We start from the raw sequence: 23,574 nt of genomic DNA on the forward strand, positions 1-23,574 counted from the left end.
CAAGGACCTCGTTCCAGACTGTGGCACACACGGCCAGTGCCTGTGGGTGCTACGTCAGCCGCCAACAAACATACCCACAGACGGCAAGTCCAGTCTTCTGGCATGAGCCAGCAGGATACAGCAGGGGCAGGAGCAGGGGTAGAACAGGGTATTCGAGGCCTCTTTATTCCTTTTTTTGGGTCAAATCTCTGTGTGAGCCAAGTCCAGTGTGACCTTCCCAGCATAAAGAGACTTTTGAGTCCCTGGAAGCTGGCTGCAGCATGGTGTCCCCACAGGAGGATTCTGAGCTCCAACATGGCAGGAGACTGGCAGCTCTCAGTCATTCGATGGGGTTGGTGGTCATGAGGCTGGAGCTCAAGTCAAACATAGTCCTAACTGTGATTCATCAGGATCCGACAATTCAGAAGCACCTGGAATCGTTGTGAATTACAGACCCTGTCAACACAGTCTGCTCTTCCAACCCCCAACCACCAGGGGCGCAGGCTTGAAGTGTGTGGCCTGAAAGTGGCAGCTGCACCTATGCAGTCCTCCTGGGCACAAGGGCGAGCCCAACCTGCTCTTAAGGGGTGGCTTCTCCAGCCACTCCCCTTTTCTCCTCGCAGGGTGGGTCTGGTTGAAGCTCCGGCCATCTCTCACCAGGCCAGGGACACCGGCCACTTTCCTGGCCCCTCAGGCAGCAGTTCAGGGTGACCAAGCCTGCAGACGGGAGCGCTGGGTAGAGGTCTCCTCTCAGAGTGACCCTTGCCTGAACCCATCTGCCAACCTGAACAGAAGACAGGTGGGAGAGCTGTGGCCTCGCTCAGGGGACAACAAACAAGTCTTTCTGCGAGAAAGCATTTGTACGGGGAAGGGCTGGACGAAAGATGAAGAGAAAGCGATGGCCTACTGCCTCTCCACCCCATGGAACAACTGGTCCCCAGAAAACCGAGTGTGACCCTGGCCAATGCTCCTCAGGAGACAAGGCCACCCAGCTGACTCCCCTCTGCTCCAAAGCCATGGGGAAAAGAGCTTGCATTCCAGGGCCTGCTGTGGTCACTCACATGGCCACCAACAGCCTCGCGGGGCGCTCTGGGAATGGGAACTTCTGGAGATGAGCAATGTACACCAAGATGTTTTTTAAAAAGAAAAAAAAGGACTTGTTCTCTTAATTTTTAGACTATAAATGGGTTTGTTCGTCACACGTGGTTCAGCCGGGAAAATGTTCCTCGCATATGGTCCCAGGAGAGAGAGCTCCTCAGCACACCTCAATGGCACTGGGTGACTCAAAATTCATGCCTCTGGTGTCCCGGATGACAGCTCCAACTGCTGTCCCTTTGGTGGTCTGCGATCCCTGTCACCCAAGAAAAACCTGGCTCCACTGCCCCTGCACATGCAAGGGAAGGAAGGGCCTCCTGCCTCTCCTGTGGGGCCACTGAGCCCTTGTGCTCCCCTCTCCTCCTTCCTCCTGAGGTGCTGGGAACAGAACGGCACCGGCCTGGATCCCACTACACACTGTCACAGACCCTCGGGGTCTGGGTTATCCAGTTCAACCCCCAATTGGGGGCAGGATGCTGTCTTGTCACCCCTCTTTCAACTCCACCGAGTCAATTTACCTTCAGAGAGGAGTGTGTAGGCAAGTCAAAGGCACACAGAAATCAAAAGCCATCTTACAAATATACATTTCCCAGGGAAGGGAAAGGCTTCACCAGAGCCAGCATGAAGAGTGAGGCCTCAGCTATGGCTCCTGGCTCCTGTGGTTTTCTAGCTGTGTTAACCAGCTTGAGTACTTCTCTGAGCCTCAGCTTTATCAGCTGCCAAATGGAGTAACTCCCACTGGCACTACAGTCACTGTAAGGATTCAGTGATTATTCTGAAGAGTTTTAATGATAATAGGGAAATTCTCATGATAACAGGCCAACCAAGCCCCTGCAGAAGCACAAAACCATGTATCGTTACATATGTGAACGATGAGATGGGAAGGGTGAACAAGGGAAGCAGAAGTTCAAGATGAAACTGGGCTCTTCCCCAAGGCTGGCCCTAAATGGCAAAGTAAGGCAACACATCTGAATCACTTTATTAAGGGAGTAACAACATGAACACTTATGTCTCATAAAAAATCAGAATCCCCCTCCTCCATATCTCAACATGTAGCCCAGTAAAAAGCCAGAGTACAGCCTCCTCATAGAACAGAAGGGGTGAGGCCAGGCAACTTCCTCAGGCTTAGGGGACGGCATGCATGGCAGGTTAGCTCCCTAAGCTGGGGGAAAATCTAGCAAACACTTTCAAGGGGGAATGTTCCACTTCCACCTTCAAACTTGACTGAAAGGGCAGGCTGTATTCCTGGAGTATCCTGAGATGGCTCCTGAGAAGTTTACAAAGCTATAAAGGGGGCCAATTTTGCCCAAATCTCTTTCAAATCAACTTGCAATTTAAAAGAGGCTGAGGGTGTGCACTTGCTGGTTGACAGCTGTGTGTGCACATCAAGGGGCACCAGTCTCAGGGCCTTAGACAGGTGAGTTTGCCCCTGCCTCAGAGACCCTGCCACGACCAGTCCCCTTGCCTGGCTGGCTTCCTTGATGTCAGACCTCGGTCAAGTATCTCCTCAAGAGGCTTCATGGGCCGCTCTACATAACAAGTCAGCTGCTCCCTGTTATTACCAGCAGCACTGATTTGTTTTTTTTTGAGACGGAGTCTCGCTCTGTCGCCCGGGCTGGAGTGCAATGGCCGGATCTCAGCTCACTGCAAGCTCCGCCTCCTGGGTTTACGCCATTCTCCTGCCTCAGCCTCCCGAGTAGCTGGGACTACAGGCACCCGCCACCTCGCCCGGCTAGTTTTTTGTATTCTTTAGTAGAGACGGGGTTTCACCGTGTTAGCCAGGATGGTCTGGATCTCCTGACCTTGTGATTCGCCTGTCTTGGCCTCCCAAAGTGCTGGGATTACAGGCTTGAGCCACCGCGCCCGGCCAGCACTGATTTGTTCACTTGTCCCCTGTTTGTTTTTCCACAATGGAGTGTGGTGAGGGCAGAAGCCTCATCTACCACACGAGGTGCATCCCTGGTACGCAGCGAGCACCAGGCTCATGGGAGGCACTCAAACATCTGCTGAGTAAATAAATTGATGTTGGACTCTGGAGCTGGATAAGGATGGTTTGATATCCCAGTTCCATCACTTACTAGCTCCGTGAACCTGGGTAAGTTATATCACCTTTCTGATCTGTCAACTCGTTTGTAAGAGGGGGATAGCCCTCTCTCGTGGGTTCTTGTGAAGACCGAATGAGAGAACACCTGGAGGCCCACTGGCATGGCCACTGGTAACTGTTCTTACCATCGTTATTTTATTACCAGTATTATCACTTTAATATCAAACTGATTCTACCTAGCATTCTTGTTTAATGGCTGGATTGGCTTCTTACCAAATGGGCAGGTAGAAGACAGTAAAAAACCATTACAAGTAAACTACCACAGAGCTATGAGTCAGCTTTTCAGTATCACTGGGGAAGGAGCTATTCTACAATAGGACACAGTTCTAGATATAATAACCTTTAAAGACTGAAGCCTATTTTAACTGTGAAAATCAACAATTTATGGGAATTTCAGACAAATATGGTTTCAAATCCTAGCTTTTCATCTCCATGTCCTGTGGTCTTGTGTGAGTCATTTAACCTCTTGGAACCTTGGTCTCATTTGTAAAAAGAGGAACAAAACCATCTTCCCCAGAGGTTCCTGTTAAGGAGTAAAGATAACATATATAAAATATTCGTACGTAATAGATACCAAAGATAAGGCTGTATTACAAACTGATGCGTTTCAAGGACACTGAAATGTTTAAGGCCATTTATTCTTGTCTTCCGTAGATCTGTGCTTGTGTATTTCATTCTACTAAGTGCTATGGGTTTTCTGTTTGTGTGTCAGATATTGAGAAGTATCCCTTTTCCTCGCAAATCAGCTTCTAAAAGAAACTTTTTAATTTTTTTGAGGCAGGATCTCACTCTTGTCGCCCAGGCTGAAGTGCAGTGGTGCCCTTACAGCTACTGCTGCAGCCTCAAACTCCTGGGCTCATGTGGTCCTCGCACTTCAGCCTACCAAGTAGCTCGGACTACAGTCGCATGCCACCAGAGCCAGTGAATTTTTGTATTTTTTTTTTTCCGTAGAGATGGGGTTTCACCCTGTTGCCCAGGCTGGTCTCAAACTCTTGGGCGCAAGCCACGTGCCCACCTTGGCCTCCCAAAGTGCTGGGATTACAAGTGTGAGCCACTGTGCCTGCCAGAAATTCTTTATGTGTTACAGCAAGCTGCCGTGAACTATACAGCCACTCCAAATACCTGCAAAGTGAAGACATGAACCCCTCACACTAAGTAGGGCAGCACTACCTTTTTGACACTGTTGGGATGATTCCTTTTCTTGTGTCCATTTTCTTGCTTACATCCTAGGCCAGGGGTGGGCGAACTACAGACTGGAGGCCAAGCCCCACCCATCTCAAAGCTCAAGAGGTGAATTTTACATTTTAAAGGTTAAAGAGAAAACAAACCAAGAAGCAGCAACAGAGACCTTATGTGGCCTGCAAAGCCTAAAACGTTTAGTATCTGGTTCTTTACAGAAAAAAGCCTGCCAACTTGAATTAGTATTGCCTATTTTACAGTTTAGATATATTTTCAGTATAGAACTTAATTATAAAAGAGATTCTGTTGATTATGGCTAACTTTCTCTGGAGTCCTTGCCTGTAAACCTGAACAATTAAGTGACATGTTGGTGCTGCAGTGCTGGGAGGCAGGATCAGACGGAGCAGGAAGAAATCTCAACAGATCTAGCAAAACGCTTTTTAAGGCAGGTGCCGAGGCTGCGAACAACTCAGGATTCAGGAAGATGTTTGCTGCGAACAACTCAGGATTCAGGAAGATGTTTGCTGCTCTGCTCCCACCCTGTAAGGACTGCGCTCATCCCGGCCTGGGAGCAGCTGGAGGTGGAGGCCCCTGAGCTCCAGGTCAGAACTGAGCGTGTGGTACGGCAAAAAATCCATAAGCACCTTTGGAGATAAACAGGCCTGACTTTAATTCCTGCCTCTACCCCTTGCTGTGGACAAACACTTTAATCTGTGTCTTAATTTCTTCATCTGAGAAACGAGGACTAAACGAGCTATGTTTGTGAGGATTTGAGATGCTATGTAGAAATATCTGGCATTGTTTCTTACACACAGTAGGCGCTGTACTGTGGTACCTGCTGTTATGATGAATCATGATGCAGGGGAACAACACATAGTGAAGTATGGTAGCATTCTATGACCGAGTCATCTCATAACCAACCCAACCATCAAACGAGTGCCCTGCATCCTGCTATGGATGGCTCCCAATTTTAGTTAGGTGAGCCAGTTAACAGATTCAAGGGAGAATGCTTGGCCAGGTAACAGATTCAAGATAGAACACTGCCACTTAGGATTTACCTCTCAAAAATCACAAGAGCTAAAGTACAACAGGAGAAAGTGACTCACAGGTCTCGATACTGGTCAAAGGCATTGTTGGCTTCCACCTCTAGCTTTCTCAGCCGAGCCGACGGCATGGCCCCATCCTCCAAGGGAGGGTCATACTTGTTACTCCATGGTGACCTGGAGGGAAGGAAGGAAAAGTACATTCCATGAATCATTCCATGAAGACATGGCCAGTGAGCAGGGAGCCTGAGCCCTGGCTATCTGAAATTTCGGAGGCAAAGCTGCTAGCTCCAACAAAGGTTTTTCTGGGTCCTGGCAACAAACAGGGCTTTCTGGAGGTTTGGACAACAAGGGCTCTGATGCAGGCAGACTGGGACGCGCGCCCGTGCTCCACCTCTCACTGGCTGTGAACGCTCAGCAAGTGTCCCAATTCCCTGAGCCTCACTTTCCTCCTGTGTAAAATGCGGCTGCTACTTGCTCTGCACACAGGGCTGTCATGAGAAACGAGACAAGCAGATCAAGCGCCCAGACCAGAGCTTGCCAGACTGTCAGTGTTCAACAAATGCTAATTCTTTCTTACCCGCTTTCTCAGTTTCGTGTTCACCACCTATTTTTTTTTCCTTCTTCTTTTTTTTTTTTTTTCAGACAGAGCCTTGCTCTGTCTCTGTCGCCCAGGCTGGAGTGCAGTGCCGCAATCTTGGCTCACCACCAACCTCCGCCTCCCGGGTTCAAGCGATTCTCGTGCCTCAGCCTCCTGAGTAGATGCAAGCCACCAGGCCCGGCTGATTTTTGGCTGTGTTGGCCAGGCTGGTCTCAAACTCCTGGCCTCAAGTGATCTGCCTGCCTTAGCCTCCCAAAGTGCTGGGATTATAGGTGTGAGCCACCGCGCCTGGCCATGTGTTCACCACCTTATAGTTCAACAGATGCCCACTCTCCTCCCTGACTTGCTGGAGGCTCTAGATAAACTTTAAGACCTTGTTACACAGTAAGCATTAAGAAGACAGCTGTCAGGTACAGAGGCAGGCAAGAGACACAGCTCCACAGGGAAATGCTGATTACATTAGAAGACCTGAGCGATCAGGTTCTCCATGTGAACAGAGGACAGCTTTTCCAACATCCAAGGGTTATGCACACATATAAAGACTGCTAAGTAATGAGAACCAGTCTTTTTGCAGCCCAAAAGACTTGCTGTATTTCTTGAAATTATTTTGCCACATCAGGAAAGCATTTAATCACACAGAGAACTGGAAAGGGGGTTATAAGGGAAAGATCTACTCATTAATTCCTGCAGGTAGGGTTCAGAGGGCCAAGTGTTCAGAGAAAGTAGCAGAATTAAAAAGGTGAAACAGGAATGAAAAGACAGAGAAGACAACATGGAATTTAGAAAAAGTCTTTCACACTCTTGGTCTAAACACCTCGGTGTTTCCACTGTCAGAGACCCACACTGCCTTTTCCACATCCCCTCCTGACCACAGACCTTCATTCGCATCACTGTGATGTGGAATGCATGTTAAGCAAAAAAAAAAAAAAAAAAAAAAAAAGCATGCTCATCATCTTCCAAACCCCAGTTTTAACGAATTCTGGGCACAGACATCTTTCTTCTTGGTTAAGTGATGCTCCACCACGCACCTCCATCAGTAGATCATGGAGCATGGAACCAGAATAAGCTGGGCAGCCTCTTCCACCAGCCACCCGCAGGCAGCTTTCTCAGAGGCTGGTTCACACGTGTGTCGGGGAAGAGTTGCTGTGCTTGGTGTCCCCAAAGAGTCTCCAGGCAGGCATTATACTCCTGATCACCTCCAAGCAGAACGAGTCTTTGGAAATCCTTCTTTCCAAGCCGACCACTTTCTGCTGCTCATTGCAGTTTTGGTAAAGACTTTGCAAGAATGGGATGAGACACCCCTTGTGGCCCCATGACCAGCAGTCAGTTTTCATGGTCACATTGGACCATGTGCACACCATGGGAAGGAAACTGTCAACAAGCTGGGACCCCAGATGGCTGGGAAGACAGGCATGCCGCCCACAATAGATGGCTCGGTTCTCCTGAGAAGCCAAGCGCAGGCTGGCGTGCCGGTTCTTGTAGCTGCTGCTCCTCCCTCTGAAACGGGGGTGCCCAACAGAGCTTCCTGAGACATGGAGATGTTCTCAATCTGTGCTGTCCAAAGCCAGTCACGAGCCATGTGGGGCTGCTTGCATACTTACAATGTGACCAGTATGAACAAGTGACTACATTCTTAATTTTATTTAATCAGAATCAATGTGAATGTGGATAGCTCACTCTAGAACCTCAGCTATGAGGGGGCAAGAGCCTTTTCTGTCATCTTCTCTTCAGGTTGCTCAGCACCTAGAACAGTGCCTGGCACTCAACTACACGCTCATTTAAAAAAAAAAATGTTTTTAAGAATGAATCTGGCCGGGCGCGGTGGCTCATGCCTGGAATCCCAGCACCTTGGGAGGCCGAGGCGGGAGGATCACAAGCTCAGGAGTTGGAGACCAGCCTGGCCAACATGGTGAAACCCCATCTCTACTAAACATACAAAAAAATAGCTGGGTGTGGTGGCATGCACCTGTAACCCCAGCTACTCAGGAGGCTGAGGCAGGAGAATCGCAGGAGAAGCCAGAGGTTGCAGTGAGCCAAGATCGCACTGCTGCACTCCAGCCTGGGCGACAGAGCAAGACTCCATCTCGGGGAAAGAAAAAAAAAAAAAAAATGAATGAATTCTTCTTGTCCAATCACAGTTGTAAAAAAAATAAAAATAAAAAAGAGGCCGGGCGCGGTGGCTCAAGCCTGTAATCCCAGCACTTTGGGAGGCCAAGACGGGCAGATCACGAGGTCAGGAGATCGAGACCACCCTGGCTAACACGGTGAAACCCCGTCTCTACTAAAAATACAAAAAAACCTAGCCGGGCGAGGTGGCGGGCGCTTGTAGTCCCAGCTACTCGGGAGGCTGAGACAGGAGAATGGCGTCAACCCGGGAGGCAGAGCTTGCAGTGAGCTGAGATCCGGCCACTGCACTCCAGTCCGGGCGACAGAGCGAGACTCCGCCTCAAAAAAAAAAAATAAAAAATAAATAAACAAACAAATAAATAAATAAATAAATAAAAAAGAATGAATTCTTGCACCCACCCCGCAACAGAACCCACCACTCCCTCCTCCCTCCCACTCCCTCTCACACAGATGTTGATCCTCATGCCTGTCCTATTCTTGCCCTTCTTCCCTCACCCTCGATTGCAAGAGGCCTTTGAGAGAAGAGGGCCTGTGCTGCCTGCCTTTGTCCCCAGTATCTAGCCCTGAGTCAGTGCCAAGTGGGTGCTGCTGGTGGACTGAAGCCTCACAGCCCAGGAGAGGAAGAGAGGGGAATCTGCTGCTGTTCTGCTCCTCCAAACCAAGAGACGGAGCAGCTTTCTGGCTTTTTTATGCTGAGGGGCACCTAAGCACTAAAATACAAAAACACCAAATCAACAAAGGCAGATCTCAGAGACAAAGATCCAGGTGAAAAGATGCTGTCACCATGATTTATCTATAAACAAGGCTTGGTTCTTCTGCTGGCCGGGGGAGTGGATACGAGTCTGAGGGGGTGGAGCTGAACTCCCTCCTTCCCCGTGTGGCCCTTTGAGACTCTGCAGCACACTCACAGGCAGGACCGTTCCCACAGTTCGATGACAGCCATTGCCTTCCTGTAGGCCAGGAAGACTCGACCCAAGCGGCGTTTACTGCAAGGCACCCTGATTAGACACAAGAGCCCATCTCTCAGGCAGACTGGGGGCCTGCAATTTGCAAGAAGCCTGTAACTCACATTTCTACTGGCTCACAGACGATAGCATTTCAAGCTGTTAGTCCCGAAGCCAGGGTAATTGTAGCTGAGGGAAATATCATAACATTACCCAGAATATTCTTAGTGGAAGGGGCACTCAGAACACACTTAAGAGCTTAAATGGAGGCCATTTGAAAAAAGACAGATGGACAGGAATGCTTAGATTTCAAAAGTCAGGCCTTTCATTTCCCTCCGAGAAGGCTTTTTGTTTCAGCTAACAGGTTTCAAACGGTGCTGCTGGCAACGGTCACACCATAAGGATCTTATTTAAGTAAACCATCAAAAACAGTCAGGATGGAAATCTGTGGAGAGAATCAGAAGACCTTGAAGTCTCATAACGAGAAGAGGAGAAAGGAAAGACATACTTTCTGCCTCCACACCCCAGGCTCCTCTCTAAAGGCCTGAGATCCCCCAGAGCCGGTGGTGGGGCCTCAGGAATGCAGGTGGGGGATAAAGGGGTGACCTGGAAGGGCTGCAGGTACCAAGTTTCCCTCAGAGCCTGGCCTGGCCACGGACCTAGACATGATCCCGTCCTTCTACCAGATGCTGCAGAACAGCTGCCTTACACAGTAAACTGGAGTTTTTAGGTGCAAATAATAAATATAATAATGATGTTGATTAAGAAAGACCAGTTCAAGGACCACCTCCTCCAGGAAGCGTTCCCTGAATTGCATGCCAGGTAAGAATACTCCTCCCTGCTTGCTCCCTGGTCTGTCAGACCACTCCCCACCTTCACTGGACTTCTCTAAGGGCTGGTCTGGTCCACCCACTTTATCAGTGGCTCCCTGGCTGGGCAATGTGGCTCACACCTGTAATCCTAGCAATTTGGGAAGCTGAAGTGGGAGGATTGCTTGAACCTAGGAGTTCGAGGCCAGCCTGGGCAACAAGTGAGGCCCCCATCTCTACAAAAAAAGAAAGAAAGAAAGAAAAAAAGTCAAAAAATTAGCTGGGGCTGGGCACAGTGGCTCATGCCTATAATCCCAAAATTTTGGGAAGCCAAGGCAGGAGGATCACTTGAGGTCAGGAGTTCAAGACCAGCCTGGTCAACGTGGTGAAACCCTGTCTGTACTGAAAATACAAAAACTAGCTGGGCGTGATGGTGCACACCTGTAATCCCAGCTACTTGGGAGGCTGAGGCAGGAGAATCCGCTTGAACCCAGGAGACAGAGGTTGCAGTGAGCTGAGATCGTGCCACTGCACTCCAGCCTGGGCAACAGAGTGAGACTCTGTCTCAAAAAAAAAAAAAACATTCGGTGGGCATGGTGGTACATGCCTATGGTCCTGTGCAGTGGGCCATGTTTGCACCACTGCACTCCAGCCTGGGCGACAGAGCAAGATGCTCCCAAGAAGGACAGCACCTGGACACCGTGCTCGTGACCAGCAGTTCCAGGCACAGAATGAGCCCTTCAAGGATGAACTTGACCAGCCTCAGGGCTGTATCACCATCTATATGCTGTGACATCTGCAGCCACATCCCCAGCCGAGACCTCTCTCCTGGAACTCCACGTGATACCTCCACAGCCTACCTGGTATCTCCACGTTGATCTAATGGGCCTCTCAAGCTTCAACTGTCCCTATGCCAGCTCCTCCCTGAGTCCTCCTCACCTCAATCAACAGTGGCTCAGGTCTGAAGCCTTGTGATCACCCTTCACACCCCACCTCCTCTCCTTCCATCCCCACCCACCTGCAGAGGCCGCTGGCTCTACCTTTAAAAGTGACCTCAAATCTCACCACTTCTCACCATTTCAACTTTAGTCTGTGGTCTGAAGGAGGGCAAAATATATTCTCTACCTAATTTTCATTTGAAGCTAGGAAAGGGACATGATTATAAAACTTGTCTAGTCTCTTATAAGTCAGTATTAAACTTTTTACATATATGACAAGGCCTGTGCTATTCAACATTTCATGTGTGTTACTTCTTTTATCCCCCAATAAACAACGCTGTGCTAACTTTTATTACCCTCAGCCTGGGCTTCAAGACCCTGCCAGACCTGCCCTGGCCATGCCTCCTCCCTCATCTCCGCCCCCACCGCCCTCCCCTCACTGCCTTCTCCACCTCTGGCCTTCTGCCAGCTCGATCCTGGCGAGCTCATCACCCAGGGCCTCAGCACCCAGCAGGCTCTTCCCCAGACCTGGACCTTTTCATCCTCCAGTTCCCACTTGTGGGAGAGCCTTCCCTGCCTGCCTGTCCTCTCCCTCTCTCCCACTGTCCTCTTTATTTTCTTTAGGAAGCATTCTGTTGAGTAAACAAATGCTATTATTTCCATTTTACAGATGACAAAACTAAAAGACCAGCAACAAGAAGGGATTTGTCAAAGTCCCACTGACACAGGGAGCTGTGCTGGTCTGAAGCCCACAGTGGCTGACTCCTGATCGTTTTTTCTGCTTTGACTTCCCAGAAGCGTTGCCGCGTCTCCAAAGAGAGCATTAGGGTGAAGCTTCAAGACAGCCCTGGTTCTGTGGCCGCCAAATAAACCTAAAGCAGGCTGTGTTCCTCTACTGTTCTCCAAGGCAGTGACTACTGCAATTCATCACGGAAACACTGGGCTAGTTTAAGAATTCTCACTCTTGAAAAATAGAGGTATAACTCCTACATGCTCTTAAAACCCAGCACAGACATCACCTCCTTCAGGAAGTCCTCCTGGAGTTGACCATGGCCTCTTCTGTGCTCCTCTCCCACCCTGAACAGACTTTGCACTGGCTGTATGAATCACATCATACAGTTATCAGTTACCCAATGTGTCTCCTATGCTAGACCTGGTGATCAGACACCCAGGGCAGGGACTAATGTCAACTTAGTTATTTACAGCCTTGGGCGAGGTGATGTAAAGAGAGAAGAGAGTTGCGTATCTGACAGAGCTGCGTCCGTAGATCCCTTAACCACAGAGACCCTCCCTGCCCTCAGGATCCTCATCATAGGCACACTCTGTACGCTGCCCTTTGCAGGCCTGAACGCAATTATAACAGAACAGCTGTTTTCGGGAACAACATCCCTCTCCTGTTAGACTGGAAGATCCATAAAGGCAGGGGGCCTTTTGTCCACTGCTCTATCTCCCATGCTTGTGGGTGGCACTCCTCACACATCTGCTGCATGACTGGAATAACAGATGGAAGGAGGAGAAGAATGGGGAGGACAAGAGAAGAAAGGAGAGGAGGGCAGCCAACAAATGGAAGGAAGGCTGGATGGGCTGCCAGCTGCCCAAGTCCAAGGTCCCCGTGCTCTGCAGCAGGCACCCACGGCAGCCCGCATGTGGCTGGTGTGCCTGCTGCATACCCGGGGCATGAGCTCACCTATAGGAGTCCCCATCTCTGTTGTAGTCACACAAAAGGTAATCCTTTCCCACCACCTTGTCTCTGGCAATTTTCAGTGGCTGGTCAACAGAAGACAGGAGATCCTCACATAGACTGGGGACCTGGCAGAGAGAAAGGACAAGGTCGAAACAGAGGTTAAAATAGCACACCAAACTCAGGTGGCTAACAATACTGCAGCCATATCATGGTCAGTACCTTTAACATCTGGCCCTGGGTACTGAGCCAAAATTACGGGCCTATTCTTTTCTTTTCCACATGTGTCTGACACCAACTGTGTCCCTGTATTAAGAAACCCATTCTTGAATTACAGCGGAGCGTGATTTTCAATACGGTCTTCCTTCCAAAAACTGTGTGCAGCTTTAACGACCTGGTCACCAGGGTGGCCTAGTAAATTTCAGTGTGTATGTGCTTGGTATTGGTCTCTGGTGGGCAAAGTACAAGCTGAAGTCCTGAGAAGAAGGTCAACATTTCAAATACACAGGAATCTAAAGAACTCGGAGTAGAATAACTCGTCCGTGCCAGGGAACTCCCACAGGCTCCCATGCTGGGTGGAGTCTCCAATACTTTCCAGGCCCCTAGCCAAGTGTTACCAGTTGGCTTGTAGAGTCAACTCTATCTGCTGCAAAGACAGCTTCACCCCGGCTCCCACAGCATGGAGCCCCAGTGGGCTCATCCCTGGCTGGCCGGCCAGGAGGCTGCCTCACCAAGAAGGATGACCCTGTGGTTGGGGGCTGGCAGGACTCAAACTCTGGGCCAATGCTGCGACTCTGACACAAGGCTCTGCAAGTAACCAGGCCACTGGCCTCCTCCTCCCAACTCAAACATCAATTTCTACCAAAATCTCCCAGACAGGGATGGCAGCACTTTCAGAAATGGATTCCTTCAGGCTTGAGTCACTTCCATGCTATATTTTCAATGTGCTGACTTATTTGTTTCATGGGCCTGGGTTTATGGGGGCCCCACCATATCATTTACCGGAAAGTGCCTGCCAACTGCACCAATAACCCTTCCCAATGGAAAAAGTTAAATTGTACGGCAAAGACAGCAGCAGAGCAGCTCAGCAGGTGGGATGACAGTGACAGTGGTTCCTATGTTCTTCCCGAAGACCCTTGCCACCATCCAAGAGATGGACAGGGACAGGGAGTCCCACCACCACAGAGACCACCCAGCCTCCATGGGCTCCTCCACTGCCCCTCCAGGGTGCCTTAGAACTCAGCTTGGAAAGCAACATCCAGCACAACTAAAGGACTGTAAACCTGCCTGGTGACTCACAGAAATTCTGGCCTTGGTGAGATGATCTGTTTCTTGTACAGGGGACAGCACCCAAAGAGACAGACATACACCACCAACCCCTGTGTACAATGTGCTGGGCTTACAGGTGTGAGCCCCCGGGCCTGGCCCGTACCTGTGCTTGTTTTCAGAATTCTTTCTCCATGTGTATCTGCCCTTTCCAAACAAACATAATAAAAATGGGTGTTACTTTCAAAGTTGGTTTTGGTGATAATATCATGCCCTTTACCATTTCCATGTGCCTGCCATGCACCACGCACTATGGTAGGCCCTTTATATAGAGCATATTGTTGACTTGAAAGCTCACACACATTCTGCAAAGTGGCTATGCAAAGTCCCATTTTACAGATTAGAGTTGAGGCCCGGAGTCATTAAGTTACCCAAGGGCCACACAAGAAGCAAGTAGTGAAGACAGAAAACAAAACCAGGGCCAGATGAGTCCAAACTCCCTTCTCCTCCCCTTCTAACTTTGGTTTAATGTCCAGCTAACGGGAAGGACAGTGCATGCCAAAGGCACCCTATGGTGGCAAAGAGCCCTCTCCTAGCCCCAGCCCTGCTCAGCTGTGGCCACAGAGCCCTTCACCTGGAAGTAAGTTCTGGTTGAGGAAGGAAGGTCTAACAGCTTCCACTCAAGGCCATCTGGGACCTGGAAGGAGCCTTGCTGTGCTGCCACAGCCAGTGAAGCCACCTCGCCTAACACATCACGCCTGTCCCTAATCTCCTCCATTTATAATACTGGGCTGTTGCCTTGGCTTATCTGTTGGGCCTCAACTTTTGCCTGGAACCCATTCTCTCTGGTTGGAGTCCTGACACCATTAGCCCAATTTTTCCTCAATTACAGTAGAGACTGAGCAAATAGGGTCTGAAGTTAGACTTTCTGACTCCACTGCGTACAAGCAGCTTTAGGGCCTGGGTAAGTCATTTTACTTCTCTACTAAGACTTGGTTTCCATACTTGTAAAATGGAGATAATAAAACCAACCCATCTGGGTGCCCATCCCCATGTGATTTTCAGGAGTCACATGAGATAATGCATCAGTGTTCAGAGCAGAGCTGGCACAGGGAAATGCACGTATGTTACTGACTGACACATTCAGTCTCTGACACATTCAGACTGACATATTCCTCTCCCTTCCTTTAGACAGTATCATCTGTCACCTGTTACTCTCAGATAGCAACACTAGCCTGGATCACACCTGAATTCACTATGCTGCTTCAGGCACGGGGTACACACGTACCTGTGAGGATCCGGTGCTTCACTCCAGTTTCGCCTGCAGCCAGCTGCTTCCCTCCTCCCACCAGAAACACTGCTTGCAGCCAAGTCGCCCCAACATAGGAAAGCTCACAAGAAAATGGGGTTTGCCATCAAAAAGTGGGCAAAGGATATGAACAGACATTTCTCAAAAGAAGACATCCATACAGCCAACAGACACATGAAAAAATGCTCATCATCACTCGCCATCAGAGAAATGCAAATCAAAACCACAATGAGATACCATCTCACACCAGTTAGAATGGCAATCATTAAAAGTCAGGAAACAACAGGTGTTGGAGAGGCTGTGGAGAAATAGGAACACTTTTACACTGATGGTGGGATTGTAAACTAGTTCAACCATTATGGAAAACAGTATGGCAATTCCTCAAGGATCTAGAACTAGATGTACCATATGACCCAGCCATCCCACTACTGGGTATATACCCAAAGGATTATAAATTATTCTACTACAAAGACACATGTACACGTATGTTTATTGCGGCACTATTCACAATAGCAAAGACTTGGAATCAACCCAAATGTCCATCTGTGACAGACTGGATTAAGAAAATGTGGCACATATACCCCATGGAATTGCCATGCAGCCATAAAAAAGGGTGAGTTTTGGCGTCCTTTGTAGGGACATGGATGCAGCTGAAACCATCATTCGTAGCAAACTATCACCAGGAACAGAACCAAACACCGCATGTTCTCACTCATAGGTGGGTAACTGAAAACGAGATCACTTGGACTCGGGAAGGGGAACATCACACACCGGAGGCCTATCATGGGGAGGGGGATGGGGGAGAGGGATTGCATTGGGAGTTATACCTGATAATATATGATGAATTGATGGTGCTGACGAGTTGATGGTGCAGCACACCAACTGGCACAAGTAACCTATGTAACAAACCTGCACGTTATGCACATGTACCCTAGAACTTAATGTATAACAAAAAAAAATTAAAAAGAAAAAAAAGAAAATGGGGTTTGGTGTAAAAGAGGCTTGACTCTACTCTTATCCAAGAGATTCATCTATGAATCAAAAGCATCTGAATAATTTCTTCCTAGCACTTAACACCAGGTGGAATATTTTTTCATTGATCAGTTGTCTGTATCCCTCACTAGAATGTAAGTTTTACCGGGGCAAGGACTTCAATCTTATTCACTGCGGCATTCTCAGTGCCTGTAGTTGTGCCTGACACACAGCAAATGCTTAATATATTTGGGAGGAAGGAAAGAAAGGAGGGAGGAAAGGAGGAGTTTTACAACAACTTTATTTTTAAATTAATAAATTGGCAGGTAATGGGAATCTTTAGCAAAAGCACTTGTCCAGAACTAAATTTGAATGGATGCTGATGACAAGCTTCACGTGTGGTTCCAACCCAGCACTCTCAGATCCGAACCGTGGTGTGGTAGGAAAGCACTGAACAAAGAGAACCGGAGCTGTCATGAAAGCCCTGGCATTTTTATTAACATATGACCTCAAGGAGCCACAGCAATGGTGGAAAGAGTGAGAACTAAGAGACCTGGGTTCTAGCCTCGGCTCTGCTGTGAGCTGGCCACGGAACCTTAGGCAAAGACCCAGATGGTTCATTTGTCAAACACAGTAGATGAGCTGCACGGAGACAGACCACCCTTGAAGATCTGTGACAGGACTTCTGAAAGCCAGTATGCCAGGTACTAACCAGCCCCAGAAAAACATATATTTAAACTGGAACTCAAAAACTGGCACTGCTTGTCCTACAGCGAAAAGCATCTGGGACTTGATATGGCCAACTGACTTCACCCAAGCAGGCACCGTTTTTGCCTTTTGGAACAACTCGCAAGTTGGGCCATAGTTTTGGCCATATTTCCATCAGCCCTGTTTCTTTCGATGAAAGACAATCTGCTCTGGAATAGTAACATTTTCGTTGTCATGGGAAATGAGAAGTGTGGAATAATGCATGGTGTGCCCACAGACTTGGACCACAGCAGCCAGCCAAAGGTGCATGAGTCATGACCTGGCACCACCACTGATCCCATCTCATACCCGCGCCATCTCTCTGCCTCTGCCTGAACATCCTCAACCAACCACATGGTCCCATTCACTACTCCCTGAACATGCACGTGCATTCCTCTACTTAAACATCTTCCCCATTGAGGGCTGCTGGATAAAATAGAGGAAGGCTGGTTCAGTCTGAATTTTAGATACACAATAACATTTTAGTATGAATACTTCCTAAAGGTTACATGGGTCATGTGTGTTTTTTTTTTTCTCAATGAGATGGAGTCCAGCTCTGTCACCCAGGCTGGAGTGCAGTGGTGTGATCTCGGCTCACTACAACCTCTGCTTCCTGGGTTCAAGCGATCTTCTTCCCTCAGCCTCCCCAGTAGCTGGGACTACAGGTGCATGCCACCATGCTTGGCTAATTTTTGTATTTTTAGTAGAGACAGTTTCATCATGTTGGCCAGGCTGGTCTTGAACTCCTGACCTCACGTGATCTACCCATCTCAGGCTCCCAAGGTACTGGGATTACGGGCATGAGCCACTGCGCCTGGCCAGGTCATGTATTTTTTTTCTTTTTTCTTTTTTCTTTTGAGACGGAGTCTTGCTCTATCGCCCAGACTGGAGTGCAGTGGCGCGACCTCGGCTCACCGCAAGCTCTGCCTCCCAGGTTCAGGCCATTCTCCTGCCTCAGCCTCCTGAGTAGCTATGATTACAGGCACGTGCCACCACACCCAGCTACTTTTTGTATTTTTAGTAGAGAGGGGTTTCACCGTGTTAGCCAGGATGGTCTCGATCTCCTGACCTCATGATCCGCCCGCCTCGGCCTCCCAAAGTGCTAGGATTACAGGCGTGAGCCACCGCGCCTGGCCAGGTCATGTATTTTTATTTACTAAATCTGACAGCCAATCCCTCACTGCTCTCTTAAATCTTACTGATCCTTCAGGGCCTGGCCCAAACTCCAACTTCTTTATGAAGATGTCAAATTCTTCAGAATTCCTGCAGTAACACTACTATCGACTGAATCCTAAATGCTTTAGGGATGGCTGTTCTAATACTGTCAATGGCTTTCACCTTACTCCTTCCTCACCACTTAGCATTTTTCACTGTGAATTGACTCCACACCTACAGAGGCCAAGACAGGCCCTTCAGCCTCAGCGCAGCATCACGCCCACGGCAGCAGGGATCGGTCAATGCATGCTGATTCCATGTAAGTGGATATTAATCCTGTGGTCTGAGGTCATATTACAGAAACAGAATAAAGACAGTGTATCTCGGTAATCTAACCAGTCCCTATGCTCATCTGAACCCTGGCCCCCGCCCTCTACCATGTCGAGTGCTTAGAGCAGTGGAAGAAATCACATTAAGTGTCACGGGCCATGGGTTTGTACAGCGATTTAAATGAAACGACAGGTCCAAACAAAGCCGAGAGTTCACTCTGGGGTGCGTGTGGCACTGGCTCTGTCGCCTCCAAAGCCAGGGAGGGCCTCTGAGGAGGAGGAGTGGTGCCGACATGTGGCAGCCGGATGGTTTCTGTCTAAACCACCCATCTGAACTGCCTAACAGCCTTGGAGGGGACGTTCAGATAACACCAAAGGTGTCAGACCAATCCAGGCTATTGGGGGGATTTAAACATAATTCCCAGTGACTTGGAATAATAAACACTACACTGGTCAGGATGGTGCCTGCCGTCTTTCTGGTGGGGAGTTCGGGGCTCCACCACTTTCTCTGCTGCCACAGGAGTGTGCCCACCCCGGGGAGCAGGAGCCGCAAGTCCTTCACCACCGATACTTTCGCCGGGCTCAGTGGTACCCGGGGGCCACTGGAAAGACGGGTAGGGAGTGGGTAAAGTGAACTAGGGCAGGGAGAAGAAAAACGCCCAGAAGGTAGAAGGTAAGGGAGAGACCTTACCTGAGGCAGTGGCCTCAGGTAACACCTGAATAATAATCTGTAGAAGGACCAGGTAATCGTAACAGCCCTGTCCTGCGAGGTGGGCACTATGCTAGCAGCTCTCCCTGCCCTCCCCTATGATCCCGAAAACTGCTCTCCACGCAGACATAAGCTCCCATCCTTGTTTTAAAGAAAGGGAAAAGGGGCCTTAGAGAAACAACTTGACCAGAGCCACGCAGCTAGGGGCCAGTGTCCGAGGAAGGACATGCAGACCCAGCACAGTTAGGCTGAAAAAGAAACGAAAGACATTCTTGCTTTTGCCCAAACTGAACCTTTTTTTTTTTTTTTTTTTAAATCACCCAACCCAACAGCTGATCACACGAAGAGATACAAATCAGAAGTTTCCGGCCACAAGTGAGGTTCGTGTTTATGCCGCCATATGGTTCTACTTTGCCTCTTCCTCTTCTCCATTAGTTATTAATGTTGAAAAAAATTGTTCAACCAGAAAAAGAAACTTGAGATGAACCTTTAAAAAAAGCACAAAAGCCAGACCAGCTCAGACCCACGGAGTCTAACCCACGGCGCCCTTGTCTTTAAGAAGTGCACCCTTGTACCTCAGTTTTTTAAAAAATGGCCAAATGAACACATTCCATCTTTTGATCTGCCTGTTGGCCGAGAGCCCACCACCAGCGAGATAGGAATCAAAAACAGACTCTGTGTACTCGGGTGCGCTCAGAGGAAATCGCCACGCCAGGATGCCGCAGCTGCTGACGTCCAGCAGAGGGCTCTGTGACAATTTGTTCCTTTTATTTTTGCAGAAGGCCCAAAACTTTCTTAAATAGATAAAAGTGGTTTCAAGAGGCATGCACACTAGTGTCAGAAGCAGAATATACAGCGTGGCATTCCGTAAAAACACCAACCTTGAAACCAAACGGCCTCAAATCCTGGGTCGGTTACTTGCTGGCTGAGCATAACCTTCCCAAGTCTCTGGAACTGGGGGTTACGACACCCATGTCAAGGAGAAATTCATGCTGTTCCATAAACCCCGAATGCCAGCTCCAGGCCAGTGTCAGGTGCAAGGGCTCAGCACGGGAAGAGATGGACATGGGCGGCCCTGCTCTGACAGCAAAGTCCAGCCACAGAGGCGTCCCCAAGAGGTAAGGGTAGGCTGGGTGTGGTGGCTCATGCCTGTGAACCCAGCACTTTGGGAGGCAGAGGAGGGTGGATCACCTGAGGTCAGGAGTTCAAGACCAACCTGGCCAACATAGTGAAACCCTGTTTCTACTAAAAATACAAAAATTAGCCGGGCTTGGTGGCGCATGCCTGTAATCTCAGCTACTTGGGAGGCTGAAGCAGAATCGCTTGAACCCGGGAGGCGTGGGTTGCAGCGAGCTGAGATTGTGCCACAGCACTTCAGTTTGGGTGACAGAGCAAGACTCTGTCTCAAAATACAAAGCAAAAGAAAACAAACAAAAAAAAACAAAAAAAGTGAGCAAGTCACGCACCATAGAGTTGAGATAATGGTACATGCAGCACATCTGGTGGAGTAACACAGATGTTTCCGACTTAAGATTTGTTTGACTTTGCGATGGTATTCAGTAGAAGCTATAGTCTGAATTTTGATCTTTTCCTGGGCTAGCAATGCACGGTCCAATCCTCCCTCATGACGCAGGGAGACAGCATCTCCCGCAGCTCCCCACCAGTCCCGTGATCACAAAGGTGAGTGATGACACTCTACAGCCACTGTGCGCCAGGTGCTCTCACCAAACTGTAGGCATGTTCTGAGCACGTTTAGGGTCAGCCAGCCGAAGCCATGATGCTTGGCAGGTTAGGGGGATTAAAAGCATTTTCTACTTCCAATGGGTTTTCCAGCATGTAACCCCTTCAAAGGTGCAGCAGCATCTGTACCCGCTTATATGAGGCACACGACTCAAGGCGGGGATTGTGGTTGGTTACCTAGGGTTTAATGCAACTGAGGCTGGCCAAGAGGGCCAACATTAGGAAACCATTTTTGACCAACAAATGATTTATTCTACTTAAAAATGAGTCTTCCACATGCCATTAACAACAAAGAGTTTTTTCAGGAAACGCTAAGTCCCCTCCATCTCTTTCTTTTCTCAGACAGGTGCCCTGACCATCCAGAGATAAATAATAAACAAAAGCAGGCCTCCTGGGCTCGCTTTCAGCCCTTCATACTCCAGACTCCAAAGCTTTGCCCTCTGGAAGCTCGCAGCCTGGAAGGGGCCACAACAGTTTCCTAAAGAAAGGGTCAGGAAGGGGCAGAACAAAGAAGACAAATGGAAAGGAGAAATGAAAATCACTATATTTGGGTCAACCACAGTCACACACAAGGCTCCTGTTGTCCACATGTAACCTTAAGCTTCCCTGAAGGGGATGAACCAGGCCCTTGGAGCCTAATTAAATTAACTGTTTCCTGGCCAGGCGCACAACCCATCACCCGTGTGCAGAGAAGCCAGGGTCTCTCTAAGCTGCCTGGCTGCTTTTAATTAAGGACTCATCCCTGAGAGATGAAGCACAATATATACAACCACCTTTGAGTCCCCAGAATGGAAGTCATCTTGGACTCAATGCTGAGAACTGCCTGCAGTCCCCCAGCCGGCAGGAGAAGCTGCCGCCTACAGCCAGGCGATGGCCTCGGGCTAAGGAGCACAGGGAGGCTCCCCCGCACCCCTGCCCTCCACCCAACGTCCTGCACGTCTATCCAGACCACCTTCCTTCCCGGCACTCCACCTAAGTCATCCTTCAGGGTCTCATTTGGCCACGCCCGCCTCTTCTACTGCAACCTCCCAAAGCTGCGTCAGCAGAGGCCCTATGCTCCTGCATCCTGTGCAAGATGCCGTGTTGAGCCTCACAGGTTTGTGATGTGCATGTCTCTCCCCAGGGCAGGGATGAGCTGTCTGGACTGCCTTGTGCCTGGCTGGATGCTGGCAGGACTTCTGAAGTGTTGGTGGGATGGTGGAAAATGAGGGCCGCTCAGGTCAGGTTCTGATCTTTTGAAGCCCAAGCCTGCCTTGGTGGGAAGCAAGTTCTCAGCACTTCAGCGCCTCCCTTAGAGGAGGGACTACGGGGTCTTTGGTGGGTAGGAGAGAGATCGACCCTTGACGTGGATGGCATTTCATCCTCATGCCTGCCAGCCCTGAGTTGGACGAAAGTGCGCACCCACGGGGTATGGGCTGCCGCCTGCTGTAGCACTGATGCTGCCCCACGTACCCTACACAGCCTCCTCCTAAAGCCAGACCTACAGCCTTCCCAGCATGAAGGCAAGCACAGGGTAGCTGCTGTTCTCTTCCGGGATGGTCCTCAGTCCTTGGTCTGGCTTTCTTAGTCCACATTTTTATTAGGATTATTGGCCCGATGCAGTGGCTCCTGCCTGCAATCCCAGCACTTTGGGAGGCCGAGGCAGGTGGATCACTTGAGGCCAGGAGTTCCAAGAGCAGCCTGACCAACATGGTGAAACACCCATCTCTACTAAAAATACACCCCCCCCCAAAAAAAAAAAATTAGCTAGGCATTATGGCAAGCACCTGTAATTCCAGCTACTCAGGAGGCTAAGGGAGGAGAATCGCTTGAACCTGGGAGGTGGAGGGTACAGTGAGCCGAGATGGCGCCACTGCACTCCAACCTGGGCAACAGAGAGACAGACTCCATCTCAAAAAATGAAAAAAAGTGATTATCACATTGGTTTGTATTCTTCTGTCACCTGAAATCTTTTTGGGAAAAGACCAGGTAAAAATACACAAACATAACTCATATACAAGATGATTTTTCTCCAAAGACACTGTAATTTCACAGAGGGATTCCATCCTCTGGTTTAAGTGAAAAGATACATAGTGAAACCAATTTTTTGTTCTCGTCAACATTTTAATGAAACAACATTATTCAAGGGCCTGCTGTAGGTCATAATACCCAAGAACCTAAGGACGACGTTAAGTGAGGACTCACTGAACTATCAAAGTTATGAAAGGAATAACAGCAAAGATGTTTAAGTCTTACCATGTAAGAGGCATGTAACACACATCCTCATTTTATCATCACAGCAACCCTGTAGGAGGCAGGGGTGTTATCCCACATTACTGTTTACAGGTGAAAAAAAAGAGGCACAGGCAGGTTAAGCAATTTGGCTACAGTCACACAGCAGGTAATTCAATGAAAGCCATGCAATCCCACCCTAAGGTCATGGGGACTCTAGAATGATGCCTGGTGAGAAACCTAGCAGGCAAAATACTTCAGCTGCAAGTCACCAGCTGGATGGTGGCAGAGAGAAGTACTTGGCAAGATGGGGTTTTCACACAATGAGGTCAATGCAAATGGAGCCTCTCATACGAACCTCCTAGGGTACAGCATCAAGGCCTAATTGCAGGGAGGGTAACGGGAAATCCATCCATTTCGTCATCACTGGATAAAGGGTTAGGCCTGGCCTCAGGCTTTAAAAACCGCATGTGTGCCAAATGTCCACGTCTAAACTTAAGAGTTTAGGGTGAAAACTATGAATGGGCTACCATGGGAGTTACAAAATAAGAACGCAGCGGGGAAACCTGAGGGCGTGCCACCCAAATGCGGGAGGAGCCAGATGGGGCAGCGCAGGAAGGGCTGTTCTTTGCCACT

At 49.1% G+C, this 23,574-nt stretch overlaps 1 protein-coding gene across 4 annotated transcripts in view; it reads right to left on the reverse strand.

The window, feature by feature from the left end:
• Positions 1 to 23,574, reverse strand: part of CAPZB (capping actin protein of muscle Z-line subunit beta) — a 147,114-nt gene that overhangs the window by 36,139 nt on the left and 87,401 nt on the right. For all 4 annotated transcript variants that reach the window (XM_017851988.1, XM_017851987.1, XM_017851986.1 and 1 more), the window contains exons 3-4: positions 12,507 to 12,628; positions 5,464 to 5,577 (exon numbers count right to left, since the gene is read on the reverse strand). In XM_017851988.1, the coding sequence (XP_017707477.1) occupies positions 5,464 to 5,577; positions 12,507 to 12,628 (236 nt within the window). The remainder of the gene's footprint in view (positions 1 to 5,463; positions 5,578 to 12,506; positions 12,629 to 23,574) is intronic.

Source organism: Rhinopithecus bieti, unplaced genomic scaffold, assembly GCF_001698545.2.
Source record: "Rhinopithecus bieti isolate Rb0 unplaced genomic scaffold, ASM169854v2 scaffold_33652, whole genome shotgun sequence".
NCBI lineage: Eukaryota > Metazoa > Chordata > Mammalia > Primates > Cercopithecidae > Rhinopithecus > Rhinopithecus bieti.